The sequence below is a fragment of the Phodopus roborovskii genome, unplaced genomic scaffold (assembly GCF_943737965.1).
Source record: "Phodopus roborovskii unplaced genomic scaffold, PHOROB, whole genome shotgun sequence".
NCBI lineage: Eukaryota > Metazoa > Chordata > Mammalia > Rodentia > Cricetidae > Phodopus > Phodopus roborovskii.
In genome coordinates this window covers 26123228-26139096 of record NW_026126460.1, presented here as the reverse complement: position 1 = coordinate 26139096, position 15869 = coordinate 26123228, and the positions used below count along the sequence as shown (strand labels likewise).

Sequence of the window (15869 nt, the reverse complement as noted above, 5' to 3'; positions counted from 1 at the left end):
AAATCCTAATTAATACTTGAGATGCACCTGAGAGAGACAAGTGTTTGAGGATATTAATATATTCATAAATTAAGTACTGTGAATAGTTTTGTCAGACAAAAATACTAAGAAGCACAATGTTTCTCACTGTAAAATGCAATTATTTTGCTTACTTATGATATCAAAAGGTCCAAACACTTAACATATTTGATGAATGATCAATTTGATGATCAATGCTGGGCAGTTTCCTAGGAGATCTTATCATTGGTTTTAGGAAGTCCTGTTTCACCAGAGTACCATGAATGCGAATACAAGATCTGGGAAACAGAACAGTTACTCCAAAATGGCATTGTCCTACTTAGTACCCATGATGCCTCATGGCAAAAATAACTGCACTTCCCCCGTTATGTTAAGGTACTAGTTTTCTATTGGTTGAGTTGCAAAATGAAATTTTTATGTAGTGATTGTCCTTGTTCTAAACTCCCGTTCACAGAACCATTCACCCACATGAACATCAAAACAACATATTATACTATAAAGGAATGAATGGTATTTTAGCTTATGCCTTTATTTCTTATTTCTTTTCTTCAAGTGATAATGAAGCTCTCATTTGCCATGCACAGACACTTACATTCCCTTTCTGAGAACATTTCTGATATTATTGGTTTAAGAGAGAAATGTCATTTATTTAAGAGGTTGTCTTACTAGTCTACAGCTGTTGGTAAACATTTAAGTTATTTGATTGGTTTGTCTCTATGGCCTAAAGAATGAAGAAAATCTAGCTGCCACGTTCAATCCATAGTAATCAATAGATATATGAATATTTATAAGAACATCAATATTGACATTGTCTTACAGTCATGCTTGAAGCTAAATGAGAATCCGAGTAAATTACCACAAATATTACAGTATAATAGGTTAAGAGAGTTAAAATATATGTACAGATTCATTGACAACATCTGTGCAAATATTGTGGACAAAACATTTAAAAAGAAATTTACACAAAAATAGATAAATTTATCAAATGTTGATAAATTTTCAAAGACAGTATAAAAGTACACAAAACATGGAAAAGCGAACGAATTTTTTAAAGTAGCCACTATGCCCATACATATAGTGCACATTTACTACATTTATAATTCAGAATGATGGAAACCAGAGACAAAAAACGATTCAGTAACAAACAGCAAAGAAAGTTTCACCAATCACAAAGAAGGACATTCTTTTGGGGATGGAAACACAGATGCTGAAACCCTCCCTTCTCCATACACACAGAGAGAAATTAAAGCAAACGCAAATGCAAACGTTGTCTATAGCAACACAGGACAGACAGGTGGGAGGCATTTGGTATGTTGCATCACAGGAAGTCAATCACGATTGGCTAACGATGATGGTACCTGGCTCTGTTGTAGATCACTGGCTTGTCTGAGAGGAGCAACTGAAGGAGGAGGAACTCCTGATGTAGATGCAGACCGGCCTAGCTTGCAGCTCACTTTAGGTTCTGTGAACAAGGGAGAGACAAAATATTAGCTGAACAACATCCACATTCGTAGTGTAAGACCCTCAGAATGAGGAGTCTTCCAGGTTCGGTCAATCCCCAAGAACTCAGTGTCCAGTCCAGTTGCTGCAAAACACAAGAGGCTTTAATGAATAGGAAACATTTGTGCAAATGGGCTCCTCCAGCACACAGGCTAGAGAGAAGCCCCCTCCCCTGGGCCCAGGTGTTTTTAAAAGCAAACACACAAGCTTAGGAAGGGGTGGGACCCTCTGTCCATTGAGTACGTGACCCTTGGAGGCCGGATGGTCTGCTATTAGGGTCAACAGACCTTAGGGCCTCAGGGTGTGCTAATTAATTTTGTCTGGGCATACACTATCTCTTTGTTTCCTAACGACCCTATTCACCACCTGTTGGCTCACAGGAAAGGAGGGCAGTGTGAATTCTTCTTATCTCAGGGCCTTGTGAGAGGAAGTTAGCAAATTTCAAGGAACAGATATTGGTTTTCAGGTTAGTCCATCATTAACATTACTTTTTTGGTCTTTCAGTAGGGTGGAACTCAGCCTCCACTTCTGCCTTGCTGCCTGTGGGCATGTACAAAATGCTTCTGGTGTTAGTTAATATTTATTCCGGTGACAAACCTTTTTCATAGCTACTTGTTTCAAAGGCACTTTATTCACAGATGAGTTCCTGGGGGAGTAGAGGCCTTCAAGCACAGGCCTTATGTCCTTGCTCGTTTTGCTACAGTTAGTTTCCATGCCAAAAAAAAAAAACACTACATTCAGGAGTAAAGCAAGTGAACCTGTTTTAGTCCATATTCACTTTTAGTTCCTAGGACTCCACGGCCCTAAAATGTCTTAGTTAACCTATCCAAGTTACTCCTTCTTTCTTTGCTTCTTTATTTCCTTCTCCTGCTTCCTCCCTGCTTCCCATTCTCCCCCCACCAATTCCTTTCCTCATTGCCTCTGCCTCCTTTGTCCTCCCTCCTCCCCTTTCTTACTCTCACAACTATGTTTATCCTGCTTTCAAAATAGCACTTTTCTTCCAACTTCTCTTCATTTTCCTTCTGCAGGCTGACGTGTGTGTGTGTGTGTGTGTGTGTGTGTGTGTGTGTGTGTGTGTGTGTGTGTAGCATGCACATGGAATGGCATGTATGTAAGTGGAAGACAGAGAACAACTTATAGGAATTAGTTGTCAGTTGCTGCATTTGCCAACAACTGTTTCTCCCGCTGAGAAATCTCACAGGTTCGCCTTTTAATTTGAATTTGAAAATATCTGAACTTTAAAACATATGCAATCTGTTGTGTATTCATCTTATACCCATCACATGAAATGAACATGGCTGAGCACAGTGACCACAATCCTTCTCTTGCCCTTAAAGTCTTCCCATTCTCTCTCCAGGAATGCAGACTCTACACAGCAGTCAGGCATTTGATTCATAACATCGAATTCTTGCCTGTCGATCCATTCCACATTAAGGCAATAATTATCATTCAAGGAACTATGACCCTCTAGGACTCATGTCAGAAATTTTTAGCTTTGTATGTGTGATTTGAATTGAGGCTGTTTGAGCGAGTATGTCAAATATTATATAAATTATATGAGAACATAAAGTGTCACTGTCACTTACAATATAAATTCATTTACCAGGAAGCAGAAATTCTTGGGGAAATAATTAGAGAATCAGGTTTATTTCCCTCCCCCTCCCCCTGCATGAAATAGTAGGTAAAGACTACATCAGAGTCCTGATAAAAAGCAACTGCCTGACATACTCCAAGGTCTTTTATACTGTCTAATACAACTAAAGATTAACTTCCACTACTGAGGGTTTTTTTTTTTTCAGTCCAACCCTAACTTAATTGGCATCTTCTAAATATAGTCATGGATCTCTAATATGTAGAGTAAATATCACCACCATCCAAAACAAAAAAAAAAAAAAAAAAAAAAAAAAAAAACCAAAACCAAAAACAAAAATCCAGATTTCATTGTGAATAGGAAAGCCTGGCTTTGCCTCTAGAAGTCAGTCCAGATCATGATAAGGTTATTCAGTCCACTTATGCATGGACACCTTCTGCTAATCATTACACATAGCAATTTAAACTAATTGCAAGACACCCTATGGGCCAGCTTTGGAGTCAGGTCACCCAACAGGCAAATGTTTGATATTACTTTACATCATGTGAGCCAAGACTCTACCTGATTATTTAGATTGAGATTATTCATATAAATCATTATAGATGCATGTATACAAGTAGATACAAACATTCTCTCTCTCACGAACACATACACACATGTGTGAAGTAACATTAATGATTTTTTAATGGTGTGATTTTTATCCCTCATGTTGGCTCCAGTTTGTGGCACTTGGATTTTATTGTGGTGTTTGTGAGAGAAGATGAATGCTACAAATGTTTATATTGCCACCGAGATTTCTAGGAAAAAGGAATTACACAAAATCATCCTGAAAAACCTAGAAAGAATTTTAGTTGTAATTGAACCTTTTTAGAGATTGTCTAGGTTTATGCCATCAAAAGTAAATTGTCCAGGTCTATGACCTCCAAAACAAAAGACTCTTTCAGACCTAAACAATAGACCTAAGCTTTCTTTCCAATTTTAGTATAACATGTAGATTTTTGGGGGCTCTAAGAAAACAATGAACCTATGCCTAGGAAAAAAAGATAAGATAGGGATGTCATGCTTCAAGAACATCTATCCCCTCAAAAACATCCATCCCCGCAAGAGGTTAGTTAATTGTGAGGTAAAGGACACATATTCCTTTTATAACTAAGGAAAGAGAGACGTTCCTTTGAAAACTCTACCAATGATGCTTGTAAAACTCTAGTGACAATTAGGTATGATGAGGGAAAGGGGTAATTTAGATTAGGAAACAGACCAACAAAGGAAGAAAAGGAAAGTTAGTGAAGAGAGATAAAGGGAGAGAGATAATTACAAGGTGTTTCCAGGTAAATCCTAACCCATTTTCTTTTCTCACTCAGTTAAGCACTCAGTGAATCAAGTAACTTAGTTCCTATTAGTTTTTTTGTTCGAAAACAATAAAACAAAAGCGAACCATCACAGCCAGAGAGGCCAGCTCCCAGGTATGCACTCAGAATAGCAAAAAGAATGTCTTCAGAATAGCAAGACTTAGAAAACATTCTTGTCTCTTTGAGGGTCTTTAGAAAAGGACTCATGAGTTTTGAAGGTAACTTTCTTTATTAACAAATCTTGAAAAAAAATACCTCTTCTTCCTGACAATCTTTCTATAGTTATGTCTCTTTACACACAGCTACATCTCTTTCCTCCATATATCTGTCTTCTATACACATTTCTTCTCTCTACTCTGTTTCATTTCTTCGCACATTGCTCAATCTCTCTTCCATATCATTTACTCACCCACCCACCCACCCACCAATCACTCACTCACTTACTCACTTACTCACTCTCTCACTCACTCCCTCCCGCACCCACTCACTCATATTTTCATATACTTCTCCCAAACTCCAACTCTGGACAATTATGAGTTACACATAATGGCTCCACCCATTCTAATAACACATGATACATTACAGTTTCTCTCAGGCTAGGGAAGTCACACTGACTGAGCATGGTGATTAAAGCATGCACATAGCTCTTAGTGGTCATGGTTCCCAGACAGAGAGTGACATTGAAATTCAGGACTTAAACAATAAACAGTTAGCTGGCTGGACCTTGAGTCCTGCATCACAAACTAAGGCCAGGAGTATTTGCAGAAAGTCAATTGCTGCAGGGAATTTTGTCTTAATGTTTTGAGTGTGACTTTGGTTCAACAAACAGATACCTATGAACTTGCCCTTGTACAAACTTTGCAGGGGCAATTAGCCTATTTTGAATCTGCTCTGAAGTATAAATCAGCTAAATGTATGAAAAGCTGTCTTTGTAACTGAGAATCTTGTAATTTTCCTATGTCAGTCTGAGCTAAGAAAAACATCCTAGCATTATTTCTACTTATCAAAATTATACAGTTTAAGCACATAGCATCTTCCCGATCATCCACAGCTATTTGTGTGCCCAGTACATGGAATATATATAAGATAGACATTTTTAAGGAATAAATGTAGTGACACATGAGAAAAATTACAGAGAGAAGCAACCAGTTTTCACAGTCAGTAACCCCATGGTCCTTGCCTAGCAGAGCTCACCATCAGAAAGTCATTCATCTGGTGGGTTGACCTGTAGAATATTAGCTGTCAACTGCTATATATTCTTGTAGGCTCTGGTAAAGCCATTGCTAACAGCATCTCTCAGAAACAAATGAAGAAACCATTTCTTATCTTCCCCCTATAATGTGTTCCTGAGCACTGATACAGGAGAAGATCCAAGAGGAGGCAGTTGCTCTGTTGTGGATTGGTGGTCCCTGCTTTCAGAAAGGCAAATGACTACCTGCATGACCTTAACAGATAAGTACATTTTCTCAAAAATGAATGAATAAATGAAAATAAAAGATCTCACTTTCATCTATTGTCAAAGAAGACAATCCATTCAAATATGGGCACCCACCATCTTTTCACTATTCTGATGCTCTGCTCCGTTCATCAGAGCATGTACTAACAGAGACCTGTCCTGGTCTCCATGTCAGTTCTGCTGCTCAAAGCTGCCAATCAGCATCTCAGAACTGCCCTGAAGTTAGTGAGTAGCCTTTCTGCTAGCACATCAAACTATGGGTTTTTTTTGAAGATATTTTAAAAACTAATTATCTAAATCATTTGAGATAAACTGGCAACTTAACAATCATAAGACCTGGTGACATGTTGTAAAGACATATAAAATTTTGTTACCTGTCATACCAAAATATTAAGATGACCACAAGCTGTGAACTAAATCTAATTTTCACACATATGCACATTTATTAATGAGTTTTTATAATTTGGTTTTATTTTATTGAGTTTAAATTAATCACATGTCTTATTGACATGTGATTGGCCACTAGGCTGACCCTGAACTCAAAAGCCTCTAGCTTAACCATCCTCAGTTTGAGATGTTAAAATGTGTGCAACCAACCTAGCATCATACCCTCAAAATCAATTTAACTATTGGACAATCAAGTCTAAAAAACCTTTTCAAGCATAAAGGTGTCTTTTGTTTGTAAATTTCACAACTTCACCCCATGACACACTGTACTTTATTTCTAAATTTCTATTATTGTTAACACTACAGGGTGTGTGTGTGTATGTGTGTGTGTGTGTGTGTGTGTGAGAGAGAGAGAGAGAGAGAGAGAGAGAGAGAGAGAGGTGGCAGAGAAGGAGAGAGAGAGACAGAGTATCTATACACGTGAATATGAGTATACAGGAGTATGTAGGTGCACGTACATGTATGTGCATGCGTGTGGAGGACAGAGGACAACTTCACTTTCCCTCAGGTGCATTCCAGTTTATTTTTTAAGATAGAATCCTTCACTTGCCTGGAGTTCACTCATTAGTCCAGTTTGGGCGGCCAGGCAACCTTAGGGGTTATCTTCATCCCCAAGTTCTGGGATTATAGGTGAACACCATTATACATGCTTTTATTTTGCATGGGTTCTGGGGGTTAAACTGAAGTCCTAACATTTATGTGACAGTCATTTTCATGACTGAGTTACCTCCCAAGTCTGCCTTTTGTCTTAGATATTTCTGTAGATCTCTGAGAGAGTGACAGGCCTGAGTGTTATGCGTGTGGCTCTGATGGGAGGATGAATCTGAAAATGCTATCACCATTTTTTGTGGATATGGAGAAACAGAAAAAAGTCATCAAGATGAAAAAAACTCTGTCATGGAAGAAGGCAGTGTCTTTCTCTAGATTTCCAAGGAATTTTCCTCTGATGTGACAAGAGAGACATGAACAGCTGTGAATGACTTCCAACACCCTAAGCCAGCTAGCTCCAGTGTTCTATGAAGGGTCAAATAGTAGGGTCACTCACTCTACTACTGTGTGGTAATTATCAGCATTGTCAGAGACCTGGTACAAACCTAAACTCCAAAGAATAGTGAAGTAGCCATGCAGTGTGGCACTTGTGATCTGTGAATAGATGTGGAGAACTATAAGGGTTATTGCATGTAAGAGAAAGAGAATCGTATACATATCTTAGTGGAAATATTCATTCCATTCCATTTTGTGATCTGAGGGCTCAAAATCCCTACTCTCTCATATTCATTTAGGAGAATATCAATCACATTTCTCCCTGTATGGTGACCTTCGATTCTGTAATCGAAGGGGTGGCATAATGGAATGCAGCATAAACATGTTTTCCTATGTCAGTACCATCTATTCTGTTAAAGACTAACAAAACAGAAAAAAGGAGTAGATTTAAATTTTTCATGTGACTTAACTTGTTGATATTAAAACTATTTCCTTCTGAAAAATTAAAATTGGCCATAACACTAATGACATTTCCTTTTTATTAGAGTAGATTTTGTAATAGGCTAATGAGCAAACATGAAACTGGGAGCAGTTATAAATTTCATGCTCAACTAGAGGCACATAAAGGGAAATGACATGTTTTATTTCAGTATCTTAAGTCTCTATGCTGCTAAATTAATGACTATTACAGACAGCAGCAAAGGTACATGTGGCTGACCAAAGACCATACGCAGGAGCTTATTTCAACCTGGCTCCTTTAGTGGCTATTCTTGTTTACTCTATAGCAGAAGTTCCAGGGACCCTAATATCTTTAATATCAGAGAAGAATTCCTTTTCTATGAAAATATCAAGAATTTTAATTCACTGTGTTGGCAGATACACTGAAACGACAAAAACAATGCTCAAACCTGCTGCTTCTTAACCCCCTCATAGCAGAGGTTCCCAACCATACCTGTGCTGCTCTGTTACCTACCTCACAGGCTTGGGAAGACAACTATTTTCTCAAGAATGAATGCACAGATTCTATAAGTTCAAAGATAGGATGTGACAGTATCTGTTCACAACAGTGAATTCAAGCATTCAGGTAAAACCAAATTTTGAGTACTTGGATCTATCAACATGAGCTAGAGAACATCCAACACTGAAGGCTTTTCTTGTGATATCAGGGTATGATATTAATGTATTTCTTTTATTGATTTTATAATGGACTGATTTAGCATATGGCAGAACGGCACTTAGGATAGTCTTGGTGAACTGGTAATTTTCTAGGCACACTAGCTTATAAATCACAGTAAGGGAACATTGTACTTTGCAGGTCGAGAAAAAAAATAATGGATTTTTATAGATATGATAAGTTTATCGATATGAGAAAATTATGAATAACCTTTAAAATATTACTGTTCATTGAGCTTCTGGAAGACACTGAAGAGGAATATATGCACTTATGTCAAAAGCCATTACTCTTCCCCCATTAACTACCTATCTATCTGTAGCTGGATTTCCTACATATGTTCAACCTTAGCATGATTATGACTGGTCTGTGATAGGAACTCATTAAGTATTCATGAAAGAAATAATTTTAAACCATATTTTAAAGGTGACTATAATATGAATTAATTTATAGTCCATATTTATATAATAGAATTTTCTCCACCTCTTAAGTTTTCCATGCTTCTTGCAAAAACAACTGCTAAAATACACTGTGCAATCTTCAAGTTAAAGGATGGAGAGGATGAGGAGAGGATGAGAGAGAAAGAGCTAGAACACCCACAGCAGGTGAAGGGAGGGTGTGTGGCTGGAAGGAGGGATGATTTGGAGTTTGTAGTTCCTGTCTTGAACAGGAGATGGCAGTGAAAACATTACACTTCCTGAACTAGTCTCACTGCCTAACAGAAGTCAGACTGAGCCTATACTGTTAGGTAATGGTTTCTATGGATTTTCAAAGAAACAGCAAGAGTGTTCTTTTTGAGTAGTGTTGGTACAGTAGACCCATGGGGTCTTGGCCAAGATAGCCAAATGCTGCCAATAGGAGCATTACCAAGGTTGGTATCCCCAGGGGGCAGGGTAAGAGTGATGTGCCAGGCAGAGAAAGACCCTGGTTGCTGGAGTTATAACCAAAACTCAGCCAGCACGTAGCCATCCATGTGCTCAGGCAGGTTTAATCTTTTACTGAGAGAAGTGATATAAAGCTGCCTTCTCTATCAGCTTAGCTGTCTATGGCTGCTTCTCCTCAAGGGACTCAAAAATTAGCTGGAAATTCAAGGTTTCTTTGACAACAATGAAATCATCACCAGATTGTATTTTTCTATAGTGTTCATAGAATCTCTATATGTTCTGTGTACATTTTTGATGGTAATAAAGTTTGGTTGATACTATAAATCTGGAATGTTCAGACTCTAGCTTAAAACTCTAAGTGGCTTTGTGGGCAGGTACTGTCACAGCCAAGTCAATGTCACCTAAATCCTTGACTTCAGACTGCCCTATAACTTTAATTAACACCTTACTCTTGCCTCCAATTTAAAATGAGAATACAATTGCTTAAGAAAATTTCTAGAAAACTACTGGAAAAGCAAAGACCAGTGTCCCATTTTATTGTATTGGGGGCAAGGGTAGCAATGATGTTTCTACCATCAAACCCTTGGGAAAGCAAGAACAAGCTCCTAGGTATCAGACAGCACCTTCCCATCACCCCTGAGCCTGTTTCTTACAGATGTGTGGGACAAGTCAGTGCCCACCTAAGTATGTATCACTTTTCTGTTTTGTGTTTTCATAAATGAGCAAAACACATGTGTGATTTGGTTGCTCAGGCTTTCAAGAATTAATACTATAACATGGTAACACAATAACACAACCAGGAACAACACACCTTCTACTTAGTTACAGAAACAGAAATTACATGGACTGAGGAGCGAGGAAAACATTTCTCCTTTGCTTTTATAAGGCATGCCATTTCGGACAGGATATTTATATCCATAATTCTGTTGCCCTTGCTTTAAGAGGATGAGAAATTAGAGACTCCCACTGATCACCTAAGCCCTGGTTTTAAAAATCCATAAATGGCTTCCTGTCGTTTTTTAGGTAAGACTCAAATCACAAATGCAGGCGTTGAACTGCCTCTCTGCTCTCCTTTCAGCTCCTATACACATGGGACATCCAATCTTAAAGGCATAGACCTTCCTGGTCCTCTTGCTATAATGTAATTTCTCCTAATTAGTCTCGAGGCCTTGGTATCTACATCATCAGAATGCCAGACAATGTGTTCCAAAGAAGTGTTGTAGCTGAACTTTTAGCTCTGCCACCATCACCACCACTAACCTCTAGTAGATACTCAATACCTAATAATATGGAACTGAATATAAAATATATGAATAAAAAATGAATGGCTATTGAACATCAAAGTGGAAATAGGGAAATTCTGTAAGTCTCTGGGCAAGGCCTATGCTGAAATAAAAACAAAATAAAACAAACAACTTGAAGTCTGTTTCTTGGTTTGAAAATATTACTTACCAAAGAATCCTGAATATTACACCCTGTTATAATTTTGAGCCTTAGTATTATTTTGTTAAAAAAAATCATTTACTAACATCTATCCACGTATGTGTATGCTCTTTTGAATTTCCATAGCTTGTGTTTAAAGCTGTTTCTGGGAACTCCCACATATTTATACATATGCATAATAGGCTGTGTGCTACAGTCTCTGTGTTATAGGATCTTACTCTGTTTCTTTATGGCACAGAAATGTTCACTGTATATTAATTCTATTTAATCAAACATTATTTTCATGATTACCTACTATTTACATCAAAAATCATTCTAAGAACGTGAAAAGATGCAAATTTCAAGAATGATAATGGGATACACATACACAAAGATCTCAGATCTTCCCAAGAGCCACTGTTATCAACAATTAATTGAGTAAAGGACAGTGTTGCACATAGAACAAAGATGAACTGCAGCTTGGAGTCGGTTTTGGCTTGGTCTTGTCAGTCTGGCCTGAATGCTTTGGGTTGGAAGCAAACTTTCTCTCTGTCTCTCTCTTCCTCTCTTTTTCTCTCCCTCCCCCACCTCTCTCTCACTCACACACAGAAACACATAGAAAGGGAGTTATTCATACATAATTTATGCCTAGACAAGCATGAAATTCATAAAAAAAGAAACACCCTTGCTTCTCTATCCTCACCTTTCAGAGTTCATGGTCTTAAGGAGTCAGTAAGTGATGGGATAGATCAGTGATTGGATAGGCCATGGATGGAATGTGTCAGTGATAGAATAGGTCAATGATTAAATGGGTCTGTAACGGGATGGGTGAAGGGTGAGATGGTTCAGGGATAGAGTATGTCAGTGCTGGCATAGATCAGAGATATGATGGATCAGAAATAGGGTGAGTCAGTAATGAGTTGAATCAGGAATAGATTGTGTATGTGATGGGATGGGTCAGTAATAGGATGGGTCAGGGATGCGATGGTAGCGAAGATGTTCATTGAAAAGAAAGGCATATTATTGAAAAGCTTCCTTCTTGAAACCAGACATGATTTTGCCCACATAGAAAACATGTCAACAAACATATTTCACTCTCACAGAGGAAATTATTTTATCATTTTTCTTACAGTATGAAGCCCTTTAGTCTAAGCTATATATTTCCTCATTTCTTAGAAGCACAGAAATGAAAACATACCTCTCAGTGAAAAAGAAAAGCCATTTCATATTCAGGACCTCAGAACTCAGAGATAGGCATGTGGGTGACTTGGAAAGCACGAATCATGTCAAGAAGACTGAAGCATCCCAGGCTAATGAGGGTCCAAGATTTCCACATTTAGTTGTAAGCATGTGAAAGCTCCCTTTTTCTCCAATAGTACTATTTATTTATTTATTTATTTATTTATTTATTTATTTATTTATTGTTTTACATACTAGTCCTAGTTCCATTCCCTCCCCTTCTCCTGCTCCCCACTTTATTCCATCCCTCCCAGCATCTACTCCTCCCTCCCTAGGGGGTAAGTCCTCCCTTGGAGAGTCAATAAAGCATAGCATATCAAATTGAAGCAGGACCAAGCCCCTTCTCCTCTTTATCTAAGCTGAGCAAGATATCCCACCATAGAGAATGAGCTCAAAAAGCGGGCTCCAATTCATGTACCCAGGATAAGTCCTGGTCCCACTTCCAGGGCCCCAGAAACAGATCAAGCCACAAAACTATCATTCACATTCAGGGAGCCTAGTTCAGTCCCATGCAGTTCCCCAGCTATCAGTCCAGAATCTGTGAGCTCCCACTAGCTTGTGTCAGCTGTCTGTGATTTTTTTCCCATTGCCATCTTGACCCTCCTTGCTCATATGATCCCTCCTCCCTTTCTTCAACTGAACTCCAGGATCTCAACCCTGTGCTTGGCTATGGATCACTGTGTCTGCTTCTGTCAGTTACTGGATGTTGGTTCTATGATGACAATTAGGGTAGTCACTAATCTGATTATAAGGGAAGGCCAGTCCATGCACTCTTTCCACTATTGCTAAGAGTCTTAGCATGGGTCATCCTTGTGGATTTGGGGGGATTTCCCTAGCATCTGGTTTCTCCACACCCCCTAATGTTTTGCTATATCCAGATCTCTTTTATTGTTCCCCCTCGCTGTCCCTCCCCCAACTCAGCCATCTTGAGCCAAGCCCTCATGCTCCCATCCCCCATCCCTTCCCTTCTATTCCTCTTCCCAGTTCACCCAGATCTTAACTATTTCCCTTTCCTGGAGCCCTCTATGTTTGTCCCTCATAGGATTCTTCTTTTTAACTAAAGCTCCCAAGTTTTAAACATAGCATAGTCTTCAGAAAGCATCCAGTCAAATGATTCCCTCGCTCCAGCTTTGTAAAGCCTGAGGGTTGTCAGTATGAATTTTCTGGTTGATAATATCAAGCCTGACAGCTAAACGGAGTCATGGGTTCTGACAGGTACATAAAGTTTCAAAAGAAGCAGGAGGGCCAACAGATACTTCACCCTCTGAGTCTACATTCTCCAGAAGCCACTGTGATTTAAGAAAGCCAGGGAGAGAGAATGTAATAGAAGAAGACAGCAGGTCTGGATTTTCATGAATAGTGATTTAACTGCTAATTCTGTTTTATATTGTTATATTGTTGAGGAAACTAGGCAGACACTTTCACCTTTCTGAGGTTTATTTACAAATGATGGATGATACTAATATGTAACAAAACAATTTTGAAAATTAAAGTCAGTGACTGTGAAAATGTATCAGGTGTTGAAGGCTCACAATCAAAATAATAGTAATATAGTAATAACAATGTTAATAAATCAAACAAAAAATAGAATTAAGGCAAGGTTTAGTAGGGTTGATTGAGTTAAATATGGAACACACTAAGCATAGCTCCTGAACACAGTGACTTTTAGATAAATACTACACTTACCCTTGTAGATACTTGGACATTGCAGTGCTCTTCCTACCAAAGCCAAGAAAACTAACAGCCCAGAACAGTGAAGGAAAGCTTTCTGTAAGAAGTCCAATGTGAGATGGGCCTTTCCTGACCAGAATTTGGATAAAAGACAAAATGAGAGAAAAGAAAGACAAAAGGCAACAGGAGAAGAGCAGCCAGGCAGGAGTAATGTTCTGTCCTCTGGGAGACTGAGCGCTCCAGCAGTGGGACTCCACACCAAAGCCAAGGCTCATAAGGTGTCTGCAGCTGTCATTCTGATTCCAATCACCTTCATGGAAATTGGGGAAACTGCACAGATACTGGAGAGAGTTGTTCAAGGAGCCTGGAAATGTGGGAAACAGATATAGGACAACAGAGTCATGTTAGTCTAAGCAAGAGAAAACAGATTCCAGGATAGAATCACAATGAACACGGCATTTGCATCCATCAATTTGTAGACAAGATGTTTTCTCTTTGAAAATGATGATGTATTTGTCACTGTTGGTGATGCCGGAAGAATGGTAAACTTCTGATGAACATTCTGATGCTACAACACAAAGATGGACCTGGATCTAACCTTTGTATATAAGAAGAACCCCAAGTGCACAGGCATAGACAAACAGCAAACAAAACCATATCTTAGAAACATGGGGCTGAGGGCTATGACAGTACTTGTGACAACACTTCTTGCTTTCTATTTTCAGTGAAGAAAGTGATGCTTGACAAAAAACATTAATAAAATATTGTGTCAATGATAATGACTTGAAAGAATTATGGAACTCTGCTGTCATTCAAAGCTAAGATAAAGGAAATTTCATTGCCTATGTCATTAAGGACTTTAAAAATGCATGGAAATTTGTAACTTGAAGCCTATGTGAAGCTTCTGCTAGACTGATGCTATCCGAGTCTCTTTCAACTTTTCTTGAAAGCTTTGTGAACTTTCTCCCTAGGATAAGACAGAATGCTTTCTTTGGAAAGAACAACACATAGACTCCAAAGGATTTTCTTAGCTATATATGTACTCACTGGCTACAGGGCTTCAAGTTTGTGTTTGTGTGTGTGTGTGTTTTAAAAGACTAGATCATGTGCATAACATTTTTTTAATCAGGTAAGTATACATTAGTAGATGGAATTAAGAGACATGATCTAAGGCAAACCTCACAGTTTGTTATAACATGCACAGTTATCTAAAGTAATCTTGCACCATCAAATTGGCTTAGGGGCTAAAAATATCTTGTACATGAATTTGATCCCCAAGCCCTGAAAGGTGACAGGAAAGAATGGACTTCCAGAATTATCTCTAACCTCCATACTTACAGTATAGCACATGTACTCCTGCAACCATGCATCACAACATCACAAATGCACACAAACCACAAACAGGCACAAACACACACACACACACACACACACAGAGGCACATGCATTCACATATACAAACACATGCTCATATTCACACAAAATAAATGTTTAAAAAGTTAAGAAAATAATTTTAATTTATTACACTACTTCTGTTCTCCATAGTGAAATCAACAGGATTTAAACTATGTTATATTGGCAAGGAAATAAGCATAAGAAGATATTAACAAACACACAATCATTTTATCTCTTTGATGAATATCCTACTTGACATTTGTTCAATCATTCACTGTCTTTGAAATCATATTTTTTAATAAGAAAACAATATTTGGTATTTTCTCTGTATCATGTGGGATCTAAATGCCAAATGATCACATGGAATACCCTCTTGCTAAGAGAAAGACAATTCCATGGGCTTCTGAAATCTGTTATTAAAATTGGAACAGCATAATAAATAGTAGCCAGATGACCGTGAGGAAGTAGCTTTCTGTCTTACTTTAAGAAGCTAATATTAACTGTTATAATATTATGTCATAATTTCCACATCATCCCCTTCCTTTCCCCCCATTGCATCTCCATGCAATGCTAACCCTACATTCAGACCTTTGGAATCTGCATTCATAGCTTTTTTTTTTTTTTTTTTTTTTTTTTTTTTTACCAAGAAGCGAGGTCCTTTTCCCATTCTGTGAATCTATGTTGACCTTTTGTCTTTTGTGTCCAATGTAATGGGATAGAAGTTACTGGGCATGACTCTGGA

At 38.2% G+C, this 15869-nt stretch overlaps 1 protein-coding gene across 3 annotated transcripts in view; it reads right to left on the bottom strand.

Annotated features, from left to right (window-relative positions):
• Nyap2 (neuronal tyrosine-phosphorylated phosphoinositide-3-kinase adaptor 2) overlaps positions 1 to 15869 on the bottom strand; it is a 227562-nt gene that overhangs the window by 34602 nt on the left and 177091 nt on the right. For 2 of the 3 annotated variants that reach the window (XM_051190565.1, XM_051190566.1), the window contains exon 7: positions 1377 to 1480. In XM_051190565.1, the coding sequence (XP_051046522.1) occupies positions 1377 to 1480 (104 nt within the window). Of the gene's footprint in view, positions 1 to 774; positions 1481 to 15869 lie in introns of those variants that run through there. The other variant, XM_051190567.1, reaches the window with a different exon arrangement.